Source organism: Globicephala melas, chromosome 8 (assembly GCF_963455315.2).
Source record: "Globicephala melas chromosome 8, mGloMel1.2, whole genome shotgun sequence".
Classification (NCBI taxonomy): domain Eukaryota; kingdom Metazoa; phylum Chordata; class Mammalia; order Artiodactyla; family Delphinidae; genus Globicephala; species Globicephala melas.
The window spans coordinates 25,855,359-25,880,866 of NC_083321.1; the positions used below are offsets into that span (position 1 = coordinate 25,855,359).

A 25,508-nucleotide genomic window follows, 5' to 3' on the forward strand; every position below is an offset into this window, starting at 1 on the left:
TCCTTTTTCCAAGTGACAAACTTAGTTCACATTATCCTCAGTATATTTACTCACTTGCCCAGGCTTAGATTCACAGAAAGTGTTTCAGAATTGCTAACCCTACCACTATAAAAAATCATACTGACTAACCAGTGTTTAATACTTGTTAAAAGATTTTTGTTTTCAAACTGTGGGTATATAATGAAAACTCTGTATTCAAAAGTAATTATTTTTCCCTTCAGTGTTATTCATTTGAATTATAGGCTTATTCATTTATATTCCATTTTTGGTTTCTTTCCCCTCCATCTCTGTTAATTTAGCTTCATTATCTTCATCATCATCATTACTTTATGTATGTAAAGCATTAACATGCTTCCAAAACTCAAAATTACACAGAAATCTATATTGAGAGGAGGGTCACTTCCCCTTTCTCACCCCCTGCACCTTAATGCACCCTTATTAGTATCTGGCTCATTCTTCCTGAGTTTCTTTTTTTTAAAATACAAATAAATACATTTATATTATCTTATTTCCTCTTCTTTCTTACACAAACGTATCATACTATATATACCCTTTGGCACTTTGCTTTTATTGATTGACAGCAAATATATCCTGGAAATCACTCCATATCACATCTTCTATAGTTTTTATTTACAGTTGCATAATATACCATTGTGTGAATATACCATAGCTCATTCAACCAATCTCCTAAGTGTGTTTTTTCCCAGTATTTTTCAATCACAAATAGTGATGTACTTTGTTCGTATGTTTTTGTTTGGTTTTGTTTTGTTTGTTTGTACATTCTTGAAGGTGTATCTTCAAGGTAAATGCTTAGATGCAATTCAACAGGTAAACTCACTTGTGGTTTTGTTACATACTGTCAAATTCTCCTCCCATAAAGGTGGGGGGACATTCCCACCATCAATGTATAAAACTCTCTTTCCTCATGGCTATGTCAAGAGAATGTGCTATCAAGCTTTGTAATTTTTACCAAATATAATCATTGAGAAATGGTATCTCAGCATAGTTATAATTTGCAGTTATAATTTCCATTATAACTGAAGTTGTCCATCTTTTCATATGTTTAAAGGTCATTTAAAATCTTTATTTGTGAATTGTCTGTCTGTGACTTTTGTTTATTTTTCTATTGGGTTTTTGATCTTTTTCCTCCTTCAGTTTTAGAGTTCTTTATGTGTTGGGCCTTTTATCTGTGATGTATATTATTCATAGTTATTTTTAAATCTGTGTGAGTCTGTGGGACTCTTTTTATTTTATTTTATTAAAAAAAAATTCCTCTGTTCTTCTTTCCTGGTTGGCCTGGTATTTTGAAACTCAGTCTGGGGTCTTTGCCCTCCTCCCTGGCAGCTCTAAAAGCTCATTTTTGGGTTCTCAGTGCAATGAGACTCCTGTTTCCTCCTGAGATTTTAGTCGTGTACAGTTGCTTCTGCTGGTTTCTTTGTTTTCTCTGAGCATGTGCAGCTTGTGAGTCAGCAAAGTCCTTGAGGGGAATCTGCCCTATTAGGCTCACTTCTCTGCAGCTCACTTTCTCCAGGATGTTGGCCTTTCAGTTCTTGTCAACTCTTGCAACACAGCAAGACCACTGCAAGCTGTAGGTTGCTGTTACCTCTTCAGCCTTTATTCCGCATGTGGTGAATTGGCAAGTGCCCTGATGAGAAACAGCAGAGGCCAGTGTGTTACCCTGTCCCTGGGGGTACAGACTGTAGAGTCCTGCTGCTGTGATTTTTTTCCTCCAGTGATCAAACAGCTCTTCTTTTATGTTTCATCTAGCTCCTGTAGTTGTTCTCAGACAGAGAGGTTATTCCGATACCGGTTATTCCATCATAGCTGGTATTCCATTCCAGTCATCTTTCCACTTAGCACATTTCATTAAATTTGTATGGAAATGAGAGAACACAGTCAAATTGACAAAGCATTTTAAAATTGACAAGGAAATTGGCCTGCTCGTACATTGCTGTGGAGGGTATGAATTGGTACCACCTTTCTGGAGGGCATTAATTTATATCAAAATCCTTAACAACTCACTTACCCTTTGGCCCAGCAATTCTGCTTCTAAGTATTTATCCTAAGAAGATGATCGTGGATGTGTGCGAAGGTTTATTTACAGTGCCATTTAACAAACTTGGAATCAAAATTCTCAATATGCAGCAAAAGAATATTTGAGAAATTTTGGTGCTTCAATATAATGGAATATAACAGAATCCGGCACTGCAAGTGATATAAGAGAATATTTAAGCATATTTAGACACTCTCTCTATTTATCGTTAGAGAGTATTGTTAAGCACAGGAGATTACAAAACAACATGAGCAGTACGTCCTATTTAAGGATGTGTACGTAGATACATAAATATAAGACTGGAATAATGCACACAGAAGTGTCAATAGCTGCTATTGTTGGGTTGTTGGGGTTTTTTTCCCCTTTGTGCATAATCTAAACATTTTCCATAGGACATTACTTTTGTTCTAAAAGAAAACTAATGCACTTAAAAGAAAAAAACCTTATAGCTGATAGGCCCAATTGATAATATTTTCTGGTAAACATTTTACTTTATACTGTTTACCCAAACTCTATGCCCTTGGTGATGTTACAGATTTTGTCAGAAACAGTACCCTCCTTGAAATACTTTGTGGAATAGAGCACCCCCATACAAATACACTTTAAATTCCTACTAGTTAAATTCAAACAAAGGCTTCACTTGCTTCTGTCAATGTGTGCCAAAGCCTTTTAAAATAAGGAGTCCTTTTAAAAAGTAAGGGACTTCCCTGGTGGCACAGTGGTTAAGAATCCACCTGCCAGTGCAGGGGACACGGGTTTGATCCCTGGTCCAGGAAGATCCCACATGCCGCGGAGCAACCAAGCCTGTGTGTCACAACTACTGAGTCTGCACTCTAGAGCCCGCGAGCCACAGCTACTGAGCCCATGTGCCACAACTACTGAAGCTCACATGCCTAGAGCCTGTGCTCCGCAACAAGAGAAGCCACCGCAATGAGAAGCCTGCGCACCACAAGGAAGAGTAGCCCCCACTCGCCGCAGCTAGAGAAAGCCCGTGCTCAGCAACGAAGACCCAACGCAGCCAAAAATAAATAAATAAATAGGTTTGTGGCAAGGACCTGGATTATCAGGGAAGATTTATTTCCTAGCAGAAAAAAAAAAATCTAATTTCCTTTTTTTAAAATTTAATTAATTTATTTTTGGCTGTGTTGGGTCTTGGTTGCTGCGCTTGGGCTTTCTCTAGTTGTGGCGAGCGGGGGCTGCTCTTCGTTGCGGTGCTCAGGCTTCTCATTGCGGTGGCTTCTCTTGCTGTGGAGCATGGGCTCTAGGCACGCGGGCTTCAGTAGTTGTGGCCCGTGGGCTCAGTAGTTGTGGCTCACGGGCTTAGTTGCTCTGTGGCATGTGGGATCTTCCCAGACCAGGGCTCGAACCCGTGTCCCATGCATTGGTGGGCAGATTCCTAACCACTGCGCCACCAGGGAAGTCCCCTCTAATTGCCTTTTGAAACCAATGGCCAAAATGTAATGCAATTGCTTTTGTAAAACTAAAATCAAGATTTCTGGAGACCATTCTTATCCCTTATTGCTTTTTTTCTTGAAGGTACTCTCCAAGGCAGCAATTACCAGCCACGACCTTTTGGGTTTTGAGGCTGCTTCCTAGGAATATCCGTTCCTTGGCTACATCATCAGAGAATCAGAGAGTTGAGGATTGCCACCAGCACCACGAGGCCTATGGGTACTTCTTGCTCATCCAGACGAGGTGGCAGAACAATGACCAGCACGGCCGTGGGAACAATGCTGTGTACTACAGCTACTTAGACACGATCATCAACCCGTACCCGATGAGGTAGGTGTGGGTTTTGCAGCCCCCATCCTCATGTCACCCCTCTGGCATGCTCTCTGGTGGGAGTTCATGCAGGGGATTCCTCTAGTGTTTCTGCTAGTACACCTCCTTTGTTGAGCCAGATTATTCTGGAGAACAGCAGGACCGATAGGTTAGTGAGGATAGTGTCCTGCTGCTTCTGCAGTTGCAGGTGTTTGTCTGTCTTGGTCCTTTGCACTAAATTGTCAGTAAATGTGCAAGCTTTGAGTCTCAATTAAACAACTACACAATAAGCTACATAATATTCAAACCCTGAAGTTTGAGCAGACAGTAACTTCAGCCCTCAAGGCCTTTTTGTGAGAAAAGCAGCTGCTTCCCCCACCAAGGGCGCATAAGGGGGAGGAGAGAGAGTAAAGATGTTTATGATAGCCTCTGAATGCCGTGATGACACAGTTGCCATCGGAGGTGTGTTTGCAAGATTGGTTACTGTACGTTTGGTTAATATAATTGTCTGTGTGAAAGACTGAGCTGCACAGAGAGATCTGTGTAAATCCCAGCTCCACCTTGCATTAACTGTGCAGTGTGGATCAAATTATTTAACCTATTGCATCTTTTGTAAAAATAACTTGCATTTATTGAGAGCTCTCTCTTTGTTTGGCACTGTAAAGCCTTTACACAGCCTTTCTTGTTCAATCCTAAAACAACTTGATGAGAGAGTAGCAGATTGTTGGTCCACTGCCCAAACCTCCTTGCCTGTAACTTTCAGGGCACACTGGTCTGACCGTCCGCTGTCAGCACCAGCATTTCTTTGCCTAAGGACTTTCTCTGGCCACCAGAGCCCCTTTGGCCGGGCAGGCCAGAAGTGCAAGGAATCAATGTTCCCCAAAAGCAACCTTCAGTCACTGACTGATGGGAGTTAATGTATGAATACCCCAGCTTCCTTACCTCTTGGATGAGATAACTCTGAGCTGCACACTGTAATACAGGCTCCCAGCCTTCCCTAGTGGGATCAGGCTCCAGGTCCCAGAGTGGTAGCTTTCAAAAATGGAGATAAAATTTACATAACACAAAACCTACTATTTTAACCATTTTAAGTGTACAATTCGGTGGCTTTTAGTATATTCGCAACGTTGTGTAGCCATCACCACTACCTAATTCCAGAACATTTCCATCACCCCCCAAAAGAAGCCCCCTACCTGTTAATAGTCACTCAGTTCCCCTCTCCTCCCATCCTCTGGCAACCTTTCTGTCGCTATAGATGTGTCAATTCTGGACATTTCGTATAAATGGAATCATAGTATATATAATCCTTTGTGTCTGGCTTCTTTCACTCAGCATGATGTTTTCAGGGTTGGTCCACGTTGCAGCTTGTGTTTTTCTTATGGCTAAATACTATTCTGTTGTATGGATAAGCCATATTTTGTTTACTCATTTGTCATTTGATGGACATTTGGGTTGTTCCCACTTTTTGGCTATTATGAATAATGCTGCTATGAATATTTGTATACAAGTTTTTGTGTGGACATGTTTTCAGTTCTTTTGGGTGTGTACCTAGAATGGAATTGCTTGAGTCATATGGTAACTTTATATTTAACTTTTTGAGTAACCATCAACAGTAACCATCACTGTTTTCCACAGCGACTGTGCCATTTATATTCCCACCAGCCGTGTCTGAGGATTTCAGTTTCTCCACAACTTGTAATTATTTATCTGTTTGCTTATAGTCATCCTGGTGTGTATGAAGTGGTATCTCATTTTGATTTTCATTTGCATTTCCCTGATGACTAATGATGTTGAGCATCTTTTCACATGCTTGTTGGTCTTTGGTACATCTTCTTTGGAAACATACCTATTCAAATCCTTTCTCCATTTTTCAACTGGGTTATTTGTATTTTTATTGTTAGGTTGTAAGAGTTCTTCATATATTCCGGATACTAGACCCTTATCATAGAATATGATTTACAAATACTTTCCCCTGGAGATCCAGATGGTGGAGTAGAGGGAGGTGGAGCTCACTCCCTCCCACAAATAAATCAAAAATACGTCTACATGTGGAACAATTCTCACAGAATACCTACTGAAAGCTGGCAGAAGATTTCATACAAGCAAAGGTGCAAGAAAAGAGCCTCACGTCACTGGGTAGGATGAAGGGAAAAGGGAGAAGAAGACAAATACTTTCTCCCATTCTGTAGGTTTTTTCACTTTCTTGCTAGTGTCCTTTGACACACACAAGCTTTTAATTTTGATGACAGTGGTAACTTTTTGAATAGCAAATGCTTTATTGGCTACTTTCCCTTCCTGTCCCTTCCTCATTTCTGCAGGAGCACTTCACCTAAAAGAAGTACCTTATAGTTCTCACATTGCATATTTACTATGTGAGGGAAATTAAATTTTTTTTTCTTCGAAAGGATATGTTTTCACTTGAAGAGTGCCTCATTCTCTTGGATGCTATGTGGTTCTGAATTGTCACACTAATTTTACTTTTTGTGCACCTGTCAGTGATTCCTCTAGAAGTAGCTTGTACTTGCTTACTTATGAATAATAAACCGTCTTTTTCAGCACTCATGATAGCTTTTAGGAGAATGTGTGCTTTATACTTTGAAATCCACAGCAGGAGGTAAAAACAGTATTTGAGGCTATTTGTAATTTCACATCATTTGTCATAGGGAAACTTGACAATGAATTTTCCCAGTTCGCTCCAGGGCTACTTACTCTTTTCTAAGGAAGGATCAGCCTTGTAATTTCTTTGGATTGACTCTCAGTTGTATTGCAGTTGAGACCTAGTGGTGTGTCTTAGTCAGTTTGGGCTGCTATAATAGAATTTTAAACTGTAAACTGTAAACCACTGTAAATTGGTGGTTTAAACAATAGAAATTTACTTCTCACCATTCTGGAAGCTGGGAAGCCCAGATCAGGGTACCAGCATGGTTGAGTTCTGGGGAGGGCCCTCTTCTTGGTTTGCAGACAGCTGCCTTCTTGCTGTATCCTCACATGGCCGAGGGAAGAGAGATCGAGCCACCCTCATGACCTCTTCTAAATCTGATTACCTCCCAAAGACTCTACCTCCTAATACCATTCCATCAAAGGGTAGGGTTTCAATATATGATCTGGGGGGAACAGAGACATGTGTGCAGTCCACAACATGGCTTTTGTGACTTTTGAAGTCTTCCATTTGTAAATGGGGCTTCTAGAAAGTCAATGTGCAGTTAATGATTGAGTCCTTTATCCAGTGGAGGTTGTGTCTGTGTGGTCTCAGTTTGTTGTAAACCGTTTCATCCAAGGTCTGCTTCTGCCAATTTTGGGGGTAGGGTTGGGGGTTGGCAGCATGTAAGGAAGAATTTCTGCCAGAATAGTGTCCTGTTTCATGTAGAAGCCTCCAGGTATTACACATTGACTCCAAAACTGTGAAAATACCCTAACTATTGTGGTCAGGGACTTCCTGATCATGACAAAAAAATGAGTTTACCTTTATACGTTTTCTAAGAGATCTGAGGATTGTTTAATAGGTTGCTCACTGACTGTCAAAAGGCAAGCCAGCAGCATATAGAGGTGTGAGGACACTGAGAAGACCAGCCAGGGAGAGGCAGCCTCATTTCACCAGTGTGAGCCAATGTGAGGAAGGCAGCTAGTCAGGTGGAAGCAATGCATCCCAGCCTGGCTTGCACACTCGCCTCCTTCCACTTGGCTTTCTAAGGATAGGTGGCACTGTACAGGTGCCAAACACCATGGGATAATCAATGAGCAACATCCTTGTCTAGAAGATTCCCTCTTTGGGGGGGCGGGGGTTTCTCTGGTCGAGGGAACCAGGGAGTAATGGAGGGCGTGGCAGGGGAGGGAGAGAAAGACAGCAGAAGAGGCCACGGACTGCCCAAAGTTCCCATCACTTTGACACGCGGAAGGGGTTAAGTCATTCTCGAACAGTTTATCGCTCATCAATTGTAATTAAATATGTTTATATTAAATTATGTTCTGTAATTAATGTAAAATCCTTTAGCCTATGCTGTTATTAGAACCAGATGCTGAAGTACCAACAATATTTCAACATGACTGTGCTGCCTTGCCAGCTGTCTAACTGTAATTACTTTAATCTCAGCTTGTTATCTAATTATCACCTTTGTAAAGGGAAAAGTACTCTCTAATGCTTACTGATTGTTTCAGATGATGATGAAGAGCGGGGAACAGCTGTCAGAGATCGTGGGCCCTGCTTATCACAAAGAAGGAACTTATCCTGAGATCTGTTCTGGGCCAAACTGCTGAAAAAAGATGTCCCAGGCAGGAACTGGGGACTAGTCAGTAAGGGGAGACAGTTGGTGTGGTAGTTAAGGGTCTGGCCCCTGTGGATAAACTGTCAGGTGACATCTGCCTCCTCCAGTGATGGCTGGGGGACAAGTTACTTAGTCTGTTTGACTTAGTTGCCTCGTCTGTAACATGGAGACAGTAATAATACTGAAATCTACCTCAAGGATTCCTGGGGAGATTAAATGAGATAAAACATATGAAGCCATAGCAGTGCCTGACAAAATGTCCATGCTTAGTAAATGTTAACTATTTTTTCTTTTTGAAAAAAATCAATGTTGGTTTTCCACATTTCCATCTAAGCCAAATCTGAAACAACTGAAATGGGCATCTAAATGCCAGCGGCTTGGCACTACCAGTTTGTTTTCCAAATTATCTTTAAGTCTGTCCTTTGGGGACTGAAATTCACCTTTGCATTGCTTATTCAAAAATGGTTCACCCAACCAGTATAGATAAGTATTGTCAGGAAAATCTCTTGAGGGGGAATAAACCATTTTGGAGTATTCTTCAGTACTTTATGCATGTACTTTCATGTCAGCAGTTGATGTGGTAACTGTAGTTCATTCCAAAATAATCATTAAAGCAGATTCTCTTAGGATGTTTAGTGAGCTTCTAATATCCTCCAAGCTTTACCTCTCAGGGCTGCACTCCCATCAGAGGGGAGCTGGCAGCCTCTCTCTGCTGTGGAATAGCACGTCCATCTCCCCAGTTAGACTGTGAGCCCCTTGAGGGCAGGAGAGGGCCTTCATCATTCTTTTGTATCCTGAGAAGATTGCCCCGCCTGGCATGTATTTTGTCCTCCCTCAATACATATTCCTGAAAGAACTGAACAAAATAACGCATCCTCAGACCATCCTGATCCCCCAGGGTTTTTCCTTTCCCAATGGCACGAAGAAGCACTACCTCTCGGAGCCGTGGGGCAGGTCTCAGTCCCCCATGACTGTTCCTGCATCCTCGTTCCAGGAAAACAAAAGGCAGGCCTGCAGGGAGACTGGTCAGAGCGCTCAGCTGGGGCTGACCGTCATGGTGACGTGTCAGCTCTGTGTGGTTTAGCAGTGAGAGGGGCAGGAGGGCTGAGCTGGCGCAACCTGAGGCATTCCCCCTGAGGAGGGCAGGGCAGTGGGCCTTTAATGTCAGGGATGCCCGGGTGCAAAGAGGGCTGCTTCGCGAGACGGGCTCCCGCTGTTCATCAAAAGAACAGAATTGTCCCGAACTCCCCATAAACTCCGTTCAGTAGAAGGCACACACCCAGCTCTGGAGTTACTCTTTGTTACAGTATATTTGGCTATTGAAGGAAATATCCTAAAGTGAGAGAAATAACCGAGCAGCAGAGACCTTAAATCTCTGCCTGAGCCTCATGTCCCATCACTCCTCTCATGGTCCCTTTCTCTCCTGCGGTGGTAAACCACCCGTGGTTCCTCGCCAGCAGCGTGTTGACGCTGTGCCTTCGGTTCGGCTGTTGCCTCTACCTGGAATGCCCCTGCTCCTGTTCTTCAACAGTCCAACCCTCCCAGCTACCCTCAGAAATAGGATGTGTGCCCATTCTCTGTACCCCCATAGCATCCTGGCTTTTCTCTATCAGAGGTCCACACACTTTTCAGTAAACGGCCAGATATGAAATATCTTTGGCTTGGTGGGCCGTGGGTCTCCGTAGCAACTGCGAGGCTCTGCTGTTGTGGTAGGAAAGCAGCCATAGACGACATGTAAATGAACGCGTGTCTGCGCTCCAAGAAACCTTTATCGTCTCTCCCTGCTTATTTCACTTCTCCGTGCTCTTGGCCTTTTACAGGTCAAGTCACTCTTGTCGCTGCTTCGTCATGGATTGTTAAGGCATCGTTACTGAGTTTTTCCTGTTGTGATGACGTGTCACCCTGATCTGAACTCCTCAAGCTATGAACTGTAATGTCTTAGCCTTGGTTTCCCCACAACGCAGAGCTGAGATAAGCTCTTGCATACACGTAGTCTGTTGTATTAGAAATGGATCCCAAGGAGGTAGAGTGGGACCTAGGAGGAGTGAACTAGAAGGAAGGCCAACCCAACGTTACTGAGCTGATCAGCAGTGTGGGCAACAGCAGCTGTATTCCACTGAGATCCCGAGGAGCTGTGTAGAATGGGCCTCAGAATTCTCAGAATTTATCCACTGGCTCCATCCCTCACTGGTCAAGGTTTGCCCCATGGGGTGTTAGGTCCCTCCCTCTTCCAAGTGTGTGCATGCGTCAGAATCGTTGAGCAGATTTCTGCAACCTTAGGGCAGAAAGCGAGAGACTCTCCACGCTGTCCAGGCAAGGTGCTGCCAGGTCACACCTGAGCACCAGCGTGGCCGGTTGCTGTAGCGATGGCTGGAATACAAAATGGGGCACCAGAGGAGGTGAGGCAGCCTGGTAGAGGCGTCCAGTACGTATACTGTACATTTTCCTTTGCCCAGTGCAGTAAGTTGTACATGCTGAGAAGCAGTGGTTAAGAGGGCAGCTCTTGGTACCAGACTGCCCAGGTTTTGATCCTGGTTCTACTCCTTACTGATTGCGTAATCTCAGGCAACCTGCTTAGGCCTCTGTTCTTCATTCTCTCCTCTCTGGAGTGGGGATAATACTACTTACCGCAAAGGCTGCCGTGAGGTACAAAGTGCTTAGAAAAGGGCCCACGTTACATGCTCAGCCAGTGTTTGCTACTGATAGGTACTTAGTAAATACTAGAGGATTTTTAACAGTGGGCTTTTTTAAGTCAATGCTTCTGTCTTTGTTTATTTCTTAATGTTTTAATAAATATATTTAATAAAGTACTCCTTTCCAAAGGAGTATTGAAATACCGAAATACCTCAACAAATAAAAAGCATTAAATAAATCTTTTTCACTAGAAATAGAAAATAAGAAAGAAAAAGACACAAAACATCAACCTAATTCTACGACTGAGTATAACGTTAACCTCTGAGCTTCCTGGCACCCAAGGAAACAAGGGGAGCCAGATGAGCTGCATAGTTCTCATTATCTGATAAAAGAAAACATATTATTTCTTCCAGAAAAACAAACTTTTTTCTCTCAAATTAAATTCTAAAGGGAATTTACAGGAATTTACTAAGGAGGCTTGAGCAACAAAACCAGAAGGATGTAAATAGCCTGGAAGAGAGACTTCATCTGTTGTGAGCCTTACTAGTGCTTGCCATATGTGGGTACTCAATGAATGAATGAAAAATGGGAATGAAAAATGGGCGTATTTTCCTAAGAGCTGGCATCCTGCCTCTGATGACAGGTGTAAAAGCGTGACTCTAATGGCAAGGTTTGGAGCTAGCGTGGAGGTCAGAGGTGAGCGGGTCGGCCCCTGGGGGTGTGTTTGAGGGACTGGGGAGCAGGCGGTAGGTCTGTCAGCTGCCTGCTTGCTCAGGCTGCTGGCCTGACCCTGCCGGCCTCTACTGCTTCCACTTTCCAGATCTCCTTCCTTGGTCCCCTATCTCAGGCTTACTGGGCAGACTCTTTCTGCATCTTCTCCAAGGGGCAGGTGAAGACCGCCTTGCTGTGACCCTCCCAGCATGATGTTTGCCCTGCTGGGGTGGCCCTGGGCTGTCCCAGTCAGGCAGGCACCTCAGGGGCCTCTGCCTTTATTTCTCCTGCTGAGTTGCCTCTCCGAGACCCCATACAGGCCACTTGCCCTCTTGAGTACATTTGCATCTCAGGGTCTCTGTTAACATACAGTTTCTCCCTCAGCCTGAAGGCCTCAGTTAAAATATTATGATCTACCTCCTTGAGCCCATGGAAATCTCATTATAAATAGAGTAATCTCATTGGCGGGTGTGTTCTATCACGCACAGGCTTGGAAATGTATGGATTCAGTATGCCGGGGAAGTCGGGCTGTCAGATAAATACATTGTGTGAAAATTGGGGCTGGAGGTCACCAGTCTCCTGATACACAAATCTCCCTCTGAAAATCTCATTTCATTCAGACTATCAGTTAGATTAGAAATACCCTAATTATCCCACCAAAGTTAAATTACTTTACGTTAGGGTGATATAATGAACAACATAAAGAGGATATATACAACCAGTCATCTTGTTAGTCACAGCAAGGCCAGATCATACACTAAACGGACCTTGTTGACTATTGTAGCTAGTCCCTGTCTCACAAAAATAGGGTGAGGGAAAGAGGAAAATGAGAGAAGTTACCGGTTGTTCTTGTGGTGAGGGTTCCTGCTGCATTCCTCCACTGAGTTGCTAGAAGTTTCTCTGCAAAGGCACTGCCTCTGGTCATTAGGAGTGAGAGAGCTATGAAGGATCCACTGTGCTCTTGACTTATTAACCCCCATGGCACTGTGAGGCCTCATGACTTACAAGATAGGACCAGGTGTCCACTGCCCTTCCCTTTACTCCAGAATCCTTCCCAGCACCTGCCAAGTCATATGGCTCTGTTGCTAGGGTACACTTGTCCTCCCAGAAGGACTCACCTCTACCAGTTGCACTTGTTAAAGTAAATAACGCTAGCTCTGTCAAATGGAGGTCAGTGTGTGTGTGTGTGTGTGTGTGTGTGTGTGTGTGTGATGTTCTGTTCATGCAGTTACTCAAGAACCCACCTTGTGGCTTCGAGCCCCTGTAGATCAGATTTCTCAATAGCAGGATTATTGACATTTTGGGGCTGGGGGATTCTTTGTTCTGGAGGACTGTCCTGTGCACTGTAGGATGTTTAGCTGCATCTCTGGCTAAACAGTTAGATGCCAGTTAGACATCCTCCCAGGGTGGCAACCAAAAATGCCTCTACACGTTGCCAAATGTCCTCAGGGGAGGGGGACAAAATTGCCCCGGTGGAGAATCACTGAATAGACAGTGAGTGAAGGTTAAGTTTTTAAAATTATTACCATTTTAAAGAGCATACACTTGAACTTCTCTCTTAGGCAGAGGATATATACATATAGTTGGGAAGAGATCACCGTGTGTGTGCTGATAACCCGCCATTGGACTTGGTACCTTCGTGCTGGTTATTGTCAGTGTTGTTGTCTGTGTCAATGGGTAGTTTCACAGAGAGGTGAAGGAATGTGACAACATCACACCTTAAAATTGTGCTACTAGGTGATTCTGTAGGGGAAAGAGTTTGGGGGTTGCACACTGTGGTCCTGAATTCCTGAGTTGGCTGTGCCGTTGCCCTTGTGATTGTGGGGGACTCAGGTCACTGCCAGGATAGGTGAGACTCTGAGCACCTACTTTCCTTGATGGGAAACTCCACCCCGCCATCCCTTCTAATATGGCCACCATGCTGCAGCCAGAGAGACGTTTTCTAATGGCCCTCATCCCAGTTACAACTTTTCCATGGCATCCAATTTGCATTTCAAATAAAGACAAAACTCCTCCGCATGTCCTGAAAAGCCCTGCAGGGTCTCCCCTTTTTCAGGCTCCTTTGGTGCCTTGTTGCCCTCGCTCACCAAGCTTGGTGTATACTAGCCTTTTTTTCCAGTTCTCGTCAAGCCCCTGACCTCACTGGGCTTTGCCTGTGCTGTGCCCTCTGCCTTGAGGGTTTCCCTTCTCTCTTCTCTCGGCTCTTTCTGACCTGTTAGTTCTCAGCTGAAAGGTCACTTTCTCAGGGATGTCTTCCGGATGCCCTGACCAGGTCTAATTCCCCTCTCCTGGGCTCTCTCTCGGGACCGCCCACAGTATCACATTGTCAGTGTTGCAGTTTTACATTCGTTGGAACAACTATTTGAAAGTGTCCTGTCTCTGTCATTTGTAATCACCACGAGAGCCGTGACTCATAGTTGTATCCCAGGGCCTGGCATAGTGCCTGGCACGTAGTAGGTGCTAATACCTTTTTCTTGCGTGAATGAATTAGAGATTTGGGCTGTCTGGAAATATTAGTCAATCAGGCTTGACACTGAAATGCAACCTGTTTGATTCGCTGTAGAGCTGCTGACTATTAGGAAATACGATTCCTACATTAAGCTCAAGGGGTACCCCCAAGAAAGCTAAGGTGGTTGGTGAAAATGGTGCGGCATTCGGCATAGCTTTGTCAGCCTGGGTTAGTCATTTCTACTGGAAATCTCATTACAGCTCAGAAACCCCATAGACTTCCAAAGCCTTTTACTTAAAATGTGTGTACCTGGGCAATCCATAGCCAGCTAGCAACCCCTAGGAGCCCGACTGTGTAGAAAGCACAGTTTGTGGGTAAATAGCCTGGGGAGGGGGAGGGATAGACTACTAATCATGTAGCAGTGACTCCAGTACTCTCAGTTCACTAATTCCCTTCCCAGGTTAAGGGATGGGGAGAGGAGTCTGTGTCTAGATGTCGAAGTCAGTCGGAGGAAGGTTCGGCAGCCCCACCAGAGCCTCAGTCTCTTATGATTCACAGCATGCGGCCACCTCTCAGCTCTGAACAGAGTGAGGTGTGAAGTCATTTGCAAAGCAGTGTCTATGAAATTCCGTTACACGGTGCTTTTCAGTTTAAGGGGAAAGACCTTTGCGGAAACTAATTTGCAGTTGCTTTAATCATGCAGCTCAGAGATGGCGCCCTTTCCCCATCACTGCAGCTAAAAGGGCTCACACAGGTTTGCAGATTTGGTGACCCTTTCCCCACCCCACCTCAGCTCCTGGATTCCATCTGTGGTTGTTGTACGTCCCCTAAGTTTTGCAATTTTTGAGACCAAAAGGAAGCCATTGTACTTAGTCTTCCTGGTGAATGTAAATATTTTGGGATCAGAACCCATTTGAAAACACTGAGAGTCAAATCAAAGCAAATGGGATGTGCGCTAGGAAGGGGATCATCCCGGGGTTGTTTCCTCTCTCCTGCCTCCCAGAGGACTGCCTTTTGGGTTTCTTTGGTCCCTTATTCACTCACAGCCCTGGGGTTGTTCAAGACCGGGAGAAGGGCAGCCAGGAGTTATAGAAAGTGAAAAGCACCTAATAGGAGTCAGGAACTCTGGGTCCAGTCTCAGCTTTGCTGTTTAACAGATTTAGTGCCTTGGGAAATTCGTTTAACCTTTCTGGGTATCTCATTTATCAAATGAAGATAATTATACTTACCCTGAAGATCATATGAGGTTTGGGGGGAATATCGGGTGACACCAAACATAAGCATGTGGGTCTGCTCACGGGGAGTTGGTGATACTGATTTATTCCAGGTTACTTACTGAAGAGTGGTTGCCTCAGTCAGAAGACCTCCTTGCTGACCAGAACCTCTCCAAGGTAAATTTAACAGCTGCTTTAAATCCCTTCAGGCTGAACCTTTATGGCCCCTGGAATCTCCTAGGGAAAATAGGAAGATTCCGGAAAGAATCAGGCACTAACTAACCCATTTTCAGTCATCAGCACTTAGCACAGACTTGTTTATCAGATAGGCATTGGCTTCTTGGGGAGAAGAATAAAGAGACTGGGATGTGGAGACAGGTGGGTGTTACAGGTGGGAAGTTTTATGGGGTTTTGGGGTCACGTGGGGTGGCTGTGAATGTCTTTACAACACAGCATTCTGATACTGTGCTCAACCCAGGCTTGGATAAGATAGGGTATAAGGGTGACAGGGAACACATCAGGTACTGGTTTATCTCATTTGTTAGTGAATATTAGTCATTCTTTTTGGCTGTTAGCAACTGAACACATTTCCTATAACTGCAGAAAACTCCTCACTCCCAACACACACATTTAGAAGCTGAAAATGCCAGGTACTTAATCTCCCAGCCTCCTTTGCGCCTAAGATGCTGGCATAGGACCCAGGCTTTGTCAATGCACCTGCCTCAGGCTGTGGATCAGCAGCTACCGATGTGTTGATGTAGAGACTGCAGAATCCATTCTGGCCAAGATGGAGGACCAACGAGAGCTACATCCCGCTTGAGGTGGCAACCATGACAGTGACCCTGTGTCAGCGTCCAGAGTGTGTCCGGGGATAGTTGCCGTGGCAGAGTTTTCTTCGGGGACTCGTTCTGGGATGTGCTTTCAGGTGTTGTTCCTGGCAACATAAGCTTTAGATCCGTTCTCCAGTCCTTCTCGAGCTCTGTGGGCTCTCCAAAATCCTTTCAGTAAATCCCTTTTCTTCCTAAATTCACCAGACTTCATTTCTATGGGTTGCAATGAAAAATCCTGATTAACATACATATGTAATATACTTAAATCCTCACAACCACCCTATGAGGTAATCTACCTATTGCTTGCATTTTATGAAAATGAGACTCAAGTGCAAGGGTGGGGGGTCAGGCAAGCCTGAGTTGCAGAGTAGATATTTCAAAGTAGGAGCCTTGAACTTCAGCATTCAGGCTCTTTGTCCAGGGCAAGGTAAGTGTGAGTATGCTGAGAAGACCTCACTGCTCTACCTGCTGGGGGGACTGGAGCGTGGCCTGGCTGAACTGGTCAGGAGAAAGGAGCACTAGGAAACACGCCCCTGTGTCACCTCTGCTAATACACGAAGTTCACTGTCAACTACATGGGGACTATAGAAATGTATGGTACCACAAGAGCAGTAACTACAACCATGATGATGCCCACGGTGTCTGGCTAGGGGCAGTAAAGGCCTGGGTTGTTCCATGGCACATTCCACAAGTGCTGTGAAGCAGCCAGTAACTTCTGAGTCCTCTCCAGCTATATTTTGCAAGAGAACTCAATTCAGTCCCTACTACTGCAGTGGAAATGTCTGTCTCTTTCGTCTTCAGCCCAACAGCAAGAGATAAGAAGCACCGTGCTACTCCCTGCTTTGCTGAGGTGCCCAGTGGGGAAAAACAACTTCGATTCAAGGCACAGGATGGGTTTGTGTTACTCTGGAAGACTTGAAGAACTGCCTCTTTAGCTTGGCTTACCAAAACAATTTTCTTCTTTTTGAAGATTTTGGAGGTGGTTGTAGCTAATGCTGCAGGGTCTCCCTCTCTCCCTCCAGATCTTCCAAAATCCCCCCAGAACTTTGGAATTAAACACACACTTGTTAAACTTTATGACTGTGTGATAAAAGATTACAAAGCAGAGTTATAAGAAAGTAAACAGGTGACTACCAACCTCACCAGTCTGCAACCACAGCAGGGAGGAACTCCACGCATGAACTTGGTAGGGTAGGAATGGTTCATTCTAGTTGCTCATGAGCTTTGCAAGTAAAAAATTTTTCTTGAACTTTTTCAGTAAACGGATCCGGGGAAGGTATTTGTCTTGGAGTGTGTGTCGTTTTAAAATAATTCACAGTCAGAAAACATACTTGCTTCTCCCTCACTTTCCATTAGGAATTGAATTTCATTCCACCATTAGCCTGTAGGGTTTATTTCAAAAGAAATGTCCACTCAATGGCTTAATGTAAAAGCATGGTTGATATCAGTGTGATACACATGCCAAGCCCTCAGCTGGGCATTTAGGCTGATGGGAGGGTTCACAGCCTGCTGGCCAGTCAGGTGGTATGGACCCTTGGTCACACTTCCTCCCCCTGTGCCTGTGACCATGCTCCTTAATTGCTTAGAAGGATAAGAGATACAAGAATAAAATAGTTAAGGAGCCACCTTGGGAAGAATGGCTCCTACGGCAAAGGAAAATTACTAAAAGAAATATACCGGTTATCTCCTGCTTCTGTAGCTCTTTTTCTTAGTCCTGCTGTTACTGGCAAAGGAAGCCCAATGGATTAAAAGTGGTGAAGGTTTGCTGCATTTCTAACATGCTTTGGAAGTTTTGTAATTGTTAGGAAGGAGTCCTGTAAGGATGAGAAACGCTGGGCAATGGGAAGATCCTTATTCTTGTTCCTGGGTCGGGTGATGATTTACAAGTACAAGTTCTGGAGCGGGAGGCTGGGGTGGAACTGTGGCATTTTGTAAAAAGGCCTTAGGGCTTCCCTGGTGGCGCAGTGGTTGAGAGTCTGCCTGCCTATGCAGGTGACACGGGTTCGTGCCCCGGTCCGGGAAGATCCCACATGCCACGGAGCGGCTGGACCTGTGAGCCATGGCCGCTCGTCTGGAGCCTGTGCTCCGCAGCGGGAGGGGCCGCAACGGTGAGAGGCCCGCGTACCGCAAAAAAAAAAAAAAAAAAAAATGTTACTGTAAAGTGGTTAAGCGTTTGAGAGTTAGGGGTGGTGTGTGGTCAAGAGAAGGCTTAGTGGGTTTTTTTTGTATTATTAAGATGAGAAAATCATGAACATGTTTACTGCTGTGGACACAGTTGAGAGGGGAAGGTTGAATTATAAAAAAGAGAAGGGAAGACAAAATGAGAGTTCCCTGAGGAACAGGAGGGATGGGACTCAAAGTCATGATAAAAATCCTGGCCGGGACGAGAGGAGGGACATTCCCATGGAGTCACAGGTTGGGTGCAGATGTCACCTAAAGTGGTTGGGTAGTGAAAGCTGAGAGAGTGCTCGCTCGTGTGCTGGCCTCCTTTCTTTCTGAAATAGAAGATCAAGTCATCTGCTGAGAGTGTGGGGTTGAGTGGACAGGGCAGGTCAGAGATTTGAGGAGAGTGAGGGAAGTTTAAATGTCAAGGTCAGAGACCAGGAGTATGAGTTAATATTGGCTAGGCTGCTGTAACAGGAGACACCCTCCCCCGCCCACCCGCCTCCCCCCCCCCACCCGCCCCACACCCCCACCCGCCAAATGCTGGGCTGAAACAAGAGAGAGGTTTATTTTTCTCTTACCAGCAGTCCAGGCTGGGGGTCTGCCAGGGAGCTCAGCAGTGTTGAGGGGAGAGCCAGCCAGATCGTGCAGGGCTTTGTTGGCCAAGGGAAAGACTTTGGATTTTATTCTAAGTGTGATTAAAGATACTGGAAGGGAAGGCAGTGGGTGGATATTGGGGAGGGCACCAGGGAACCCATGTCTTACTAATGCCTAGAAAGCTGAGGAAGTCTGGCAAAGTGGAAAAGGGCAGGGGGTCTGTCCACCTCTGCCCTGTGAGCACAGAGGAGCTGTGGGCTCCACCTGCACACCCCGAAATGTGTGGACCTGTTGGTGGAGAGAGGATAAGGTTTGACTTCACTCTGTCCTGAAGTCCTTCTTGCTTCTTGGATGTTCAGTTGCCCAGGGTGCTTTGCATTTTATGTTAGATCATCTCACACACACACACACACGCACATACACACACACACACACACACAACACACTCAGATACACATACACTCATGCACTCCCACACCCGTATACATTGATTGGGCACAGGCTCTGGAATCAGGTAGATTTGGATTTAAACCCCAGCAATTGCACTTGCTAGCTGGGTGTCCTTTGAGCAGTGAATTAACCTCTTGGAGACGCCATTTCCTCCTCTATAAGATGGTGATATGACTAGAATACTCTTCATACACTTGTTGTGAAGAGCAAATTGGAGAAAGCACATAAAGCATAGTTCCCGGCATATGCTAAGTGCTCAATAAATTACAGCTACCATTATTAAGCTTAATAAGTAGTAGCTGTCATGATCATTTACTTTTTTCTAAGAAATTTCCATTATCTATTAAAACAAAATGCCAAAATAACTCCAAAGGTGCATTTCCATTTCAAAAGATCTCTGTATCTCGAGCCAGCATTTCCCTTGCTCTCTGGGCCCGACCAGGCAGCCTGGAGTCTGGAGAGGAAGTCATGGGTGATGCTTTTCGATGGGAAACCACCTGTCCACCTTTTGCGTTCTCCTCAGAGAAATCTGTTGTCCCAGGAAATCTTTTCTTTGGATGGCAACTTGGCGGCTAAAATGAAGTCGGGCTTTTTTGTGTCTGCGCACAGACTGGCTCCAGGGCTCTGCTGGGGGTGGGACAGCTTGTCATTAGCAGGTGATGGTGGAGCGTCCTGCTGGCGGCCCCTCCTCCTCACAGAGCCACGGGAAACCCTGCTGTCTGCTGGTGAGCGCTTCCGCGTGTGCGTGCGCGTGCCCGCGTGTGGTGTTCTTATAGACTCTCCCAAGGATCTGATCTTCATCTTGTCTGCCACCTTGAGAGGCTCTGTGTCTGTGTGTCACGGATACAGCACTACCTGTTGTCTGAACCGCCCTCCAAGAGGTCAGGACATTCCTCTTCGCCCTGAGAAGGATGTGAGTAGCTTCAGGTGAGCCATTCCAGAGACTGAGTGACTCAGCCCTGCAAGGCGTGGGGACCCTGGCCTGGGAGGCTGTTTTAGTGTGGAGAATAAGTGTTTGAGTTTCTGAATCACACACTATCAGGCTTGAAGCCCAGCTCTAACCCTTAGTAGTTGTGTAATTTTGGACAACTCATCTCTCTGAGCCCCAGTTTCTTGCTCTGTGAAATAAATCCCTGGCACATAGTAAGTGCTCAACAAACAGTAAGTCACTGATAAGATCTGGGTCCCAGTCTTGGCCACTAACTAGCTCAGTAGCCTTGCCTGTCGTTTCACCTTGATGTTCTGACGGGTAGACATGTGGGGAACTCAGAAGTCTCTTCAGGCTCTGAGGTTCTGTGATGCTACCAGTGGCTCCTAGTCTACAGGTCTTGGTTCCTTTGGCCATTGCCTGTCCCTCCTGAATTACCCCTCTCTCCCGCTCCAGAGGATCATTCTTGCCAGTGTAGACACATGGTCCACTATCTCCCATCTTTAGTACCTTTTTCCATCACCCTTAATCAGTTATGTATCTTTCCCAATAAACATCCTTAATGCTTTATTTCCTCAATTTCATAGGGGCGGGGATTCTGGGGAAACCAAAAACGTGATGTGAAGGATCAAAGCTGCACAGCAGTCTTACTTCCTCCAGGTCGTGACTCAGGAGATGCTCTGAGAAGACACCAGCTTTGTCAGTCCTCCTTGCTTGCTAATGATTGTTAATCTTCTGTGTCATCATGGCTGGGCCACAGGTCAAACATTATTCTGAATGTTTCTGTGAGGGTGTTTTGGATGAGATTTACATTTAAATTGGTGGACGTTGAGTAAAGCAGATTGTCCTCCATAATGTGGGTGGGCATCATCCAATCAGCTGAAAGTCTGAATAGATCAAAAGACTGACCTCCCCTGAGCAAGAGAGGATTCTGCTGCAGATGGCCTTACACTTGAACTATGACATCAGCTCTTCCTGCATCTACAGCCTGACTTCCTTTGGATTTGAACTGCAGCTCTTTCCTGGGTTTCCAACCAGACTTTGGACTCACCAAGCCTCTACAATTGATTGTTGATTGAGCCAATATCTTAAATTCCTATCTCTCTGTCTATCTACATCTATATCTGTATCCTGTTGGTTCTGTTTCTCTGGAAAGCTCTGACCAATTACTATTCAACCTCAGCCTGGTCGTGTATGTCCTTCTCCGTGGTTCTGGGTTTCTTCTCTTCTCATAGAACTTTTATCCTGACAGCTGCATAATTCAGGAGAAAAGTGACCCAGTAAACTCTGTCATACCAAGGCATTAGAGACAGATGTGTCCCCTCCCATGTGGAGATCAACTGTAGAAGAGGAAGAGGGCAGTGCTCAACACAGACATCACCAAGAATGGACACTCAGGCATCAGTGGGGATGTCACCTCACATGTCCAGAAAACGAGTGTAGCACTAAAGAAGAGCCACCTGATGAAAACCTTACCCACCTGGTCCAGCTGAGTGATGAAAAGGAGAAGGGGTTGGGGTCTTAAACCTTTTGCTTAAATCTTGGCCTTAAATCTTTCTTGTGTGTCTTGGGCAAATCCCTTAACTTCTCCAAGCCTTAGTTTCCTCATCTGTAAATCGATGCCTTAATAGGGCATAGGATAGCTATGAAAATCAAGTGAATAAACACATGTAACCTGCCTCGCACATGGTAGGAGCTAAACCAATGCTAGCTTCTTTATCCTCTTAAGAGAGAGATTTATTTGGGGGAAGGCAGGGACAGTGAGAGTTAAACCTATATGAGAAGTCGCAGCAACTGTGGGATAGAGTGCATCTTTCCATGGTGACTTCCCTGTGTTCTGGGTTTGCAGATGTGCCTTTAACTGCAGGAGCAGCAGAACTGGAACAAGCCATTCACCTTTGCAAAGTGGCCTGGGAGAGCTTCCCCTTGCACTCTCCTTCTGCGGTTGTTTCAGGGTATGGCTAGCAGTAGGATTGCCATGCCTCGTAGCTTTTGAGGGAGACTCTTTCTTCTTTTGTCCCACCATGCATCTCTGAGCCCTCCTGGGTCACACGTGCGTTGATCAGAGTAAGGCCGGATCCAAGGTGCTCTTCCTTCTGTGGTCCCCTGGGGGAAATGGCATAGACATTATGAGAATGAAGATGCAACAAAAGCCTCAAGAACAAAGAAAAAAGGCGACACACCTTGCCCTCCTGCTCAGCTCGAAGACATTCAGTTTATATCTGTTGTCCTAATGAGTAGCTTTTGAGAAATTTCATTTTGCTCTGGGCTAATCTCTCTAATTCAAAATTATCAGTCCATATTTTCAAAAGGAAATTCCCTTTTTGCAAATATCTGGGAAAACCTAAAAATTTCCAACCATGTATTCTTCCTGGTTTGTCATTTTTCAAAAAGCCTACCTTGATTTGGGAATGGAGAAACTAGCCTTATCTCAGATCTGCTTTTTTCAGCACAGGAGGCTGATAGAAAATGATATTGCCTGGTGTAGGTTCCCTGTACTGACTTGCATCTCACGTGGGATTCACCAAGTGATTGATGTGCATTTAGTGAGAGGCTGCTGTGTTCCCTGATGGTGCTGGGTACTGTGGGGACACACGGAAGGAAAGAAGAGTTAAGTCATGGCAACCAGCTCTCAAGGAGTGGCGAGGGGGGCTTATAATTTTGAAGAAGCTTGCTAATCTCACTATATCTGCCTTTCACTCCGTGGCACCCTATGATCAGGTGGCCATCCGTTAAGTTAAGTTACCATCCGTTATGGGATACTTTCAAAGTGAAAGTAGATGCTATTAATAATTATATCAGGGCAACAGAGTAACCACTCTACTTAGTATTAAGAGCTATCTAGGTGCTTAATAAGTCTGAATAGGGTAAGTGAATGAAGACCTGATTTTTTTTTTTTTTTACTGAAGTATAGTTGATTTACAATGTTGTGTTAATTTCTGCTGTACAGCAAAGTGATTCAGTTATAAATATATATACATTCTTTTTTCATATTCTTTTCCATTATGGTTTATCACAGGATATTGAATATAGTTCCCTGTGTTATATAGTAGGAACTTGTTCTTAAGACCTGATTTCTTTCTCTCTCTTTCTCTTAAGTATTTAGATTTTGCTCTAATTTCACCAATTAGAGAAGTGGGGGTCGAGTGGGGTGGCCAGGACTTGATCTAAACGTTGGGCAAACTAGAGTCACAGATGGACAGACTCCAGACAATACCTATCATAACATGATGCATTTGGGGCTGAGTGAGCCAGATAGCAGTGGAACTGGAATATATGCCCTCCCTCTCAACCTCGCCATGCTCTGGCCTTAGGACAGTGGGCTTAGAAGGAAGATGACTGAATAGAGAAGTGAACTTTTGTTGAGCTAAATAAGAAACTTTTTGTGCCCGTAAGTTCTAGAAGCCTTGGCCCTTAGGACCCCACTCCAAAGTCAACCAGCCAGAAAGCTCCAAGAAGTTTGATGGTGCTGTAAGTGCAAGGCAAGTGTGACGAGTGGCTGAGCATTTCTCTGCCGGTTTTGGATAACGGTTTTTGCAAGGGACATTTTGTTTCGAAGTCTTGTCCATCCATCAATCCTTGTCCATCCTTCTGTTGCCTTCCCAAGTCAGCAGTGCCTCTTCCCAGCCCACCTGGCACCAGATGTTCTGTCAGCCACCACTGTGTGTCCCGTGTCCTCCGAGTGGCAGACTGCGAAATCTCAGGCGACATTCACCTGGAAGCGCTTAGCCCTCAACAGCTGCAGCCCCTTGATTACCTTGCCTGCCTCGGCAGCTCGGTGCTGCCACCGTATCAATTGCTTGTCAATTCGGTTTAGCCGTGACTTTGACTGACTGGATTGAGGGGAGTGGAAGTGGGGTGTAGGCGAATGGTGAAAATTAATTGCTACATAAGAAAAAATTGAAAGATGATTATTCCTGCTTTCCTGTCAGTGCTCGAGGGTAGATGACCTCATTAACTTGCAGCTTGTACACAATTCAATTACTAGGAAATGGAAAATACATTTTTAATTACCTCGGTGGCCTGCGTACCATTTATCTCCATTTGCATGCCCTTTTTTTTAGACTGTCGTGCTCTGAAGAAGTAGCACCATCTTAGGAAGGTTGTCGTGAAAGCTGCTTCCTGGCTCCTATAATTCCTGTTTAAGGTGGGGTATTAAATGTGTGAGATTAACCCCTAGATGCCAGGTGAGCTGCAAGGCAACCCTTGCAGTAGTAATGTGTTTTTAATTAGCTTCTTATGTCAGAAAATTCCCAACTTCTAGTGAGAGAGAATTAAGGAGGATAAAATTCTGTATTTGGTTTCCAGTCATTGAAAGGAAAAATGAAAAGCCGTGGAAAGCATGGAATTCAGGTTGATGGGCCAGTACCAATATCCATCTGGATCTCAAAGGAGAATTCCGGTCCTGTTTTGATGTCTGTTATTTCATTGATTGAATTAAGTAATGACTTAATTACCTTAAGTGTATGGCTTGGTATCCTTCTTTGTTTTTTTTAATTCTATGCGCAACTTAGGAAACTGTCTAAGCCATGGCTGGTTTTGCAGCAGTCCCTGTGTGGGTATTGCCAGCTATTGCTGTCAGGATCAGTTGTGTTCTGGAGAATAGCAGTCACCTCTCTGCATCTCAGTCTCCTGTCCCCAAAGTACCCTGGGCACGGGTTCCTACATACTCTGAAACAGGTAGACGTGATACCCCCTGGATAAAATTGTACATGTGGGACCTGCTCCCATCACACAGAGTCACACAACCATGGGTTGTTCTTGCCCCTACTCTACAAATACAAAACTTGAAGAGGCAAGTCTACATTGTAAAGTGTCTTTAGTCCATATGTTTGGAAATTTGGGGGTTATATTTGCAAAGGCGGCTTATTTGTTTGTATGAACTCCAAGGATATCGTTCATTAATTGTGATGGTCATGTATCCTACGTAGTAGGAACAACGAGTATATGTGCAGTATATTTTGAAAAATTTGGATGACTTCTGAATTGAATTTGGATGACTTATTGCATCTATTTGGATGTAACATCACCATCAAGACATTGCTCTTGAACCGTGCGGGAAATACCTAAATAACACAGCGAGACAGATGTTAATTCTGCCAACACCAGATTTGTAAAGGAGATCCTTCCTCCCTCTCTTTAGGCCTTCATGCATGAGCTCAAGAACATTGACTGAACTCTAGCTGAGCATGGGATGAATGAGAGACACCCCTGTTTTCATGGAGGTCATGGTCTAGCAAGGGAGATTGACATGTAAATCAGTAACTATGTCACCTGGTAAGTGTGACAATGAAGTATTCACATGTAACTAAGAGGCTGTGATTGAGTTTTTCCAAGGTTCCAACCCAGTTTATTTTGTTTCCAGCTCATGGTCCAGGGGAGACTTTCTAATTCTATTAAGAGATCTGTGGTTAGCTCTTTGAGAGATGGGCCTAGAGATCAAGTGACCTTAAGAA

The 25,508-nt window shown here is 44.7% G+C and overlaps 1 protein-coding gene across 1 annotated transcript in view; it reads left to right on the plus strand.

Moving 5' to 3' along the window:
* LOC115857589 (uncharacterized) overlaps positions 1-25,508 on the plus strand; it is a 247,141-nt gene that overhangs the window by 107,510 nt on the left and 114,123 nt on the right. Inside the window, exons 5-6 of the mRNA XM_060304334.1 lie at positions 3,590-3,835; positions 15,198-15,261. Of these exons, the coding sequence (XP_060160317.1) occupies positions 3,590-3,835; positions 15,198-15,261 (310 nt within the window). The remainder of the gene's footprint in view (positions 1-3,589; positions 3,836-15,197; positions 15,262-25,508) is intronic.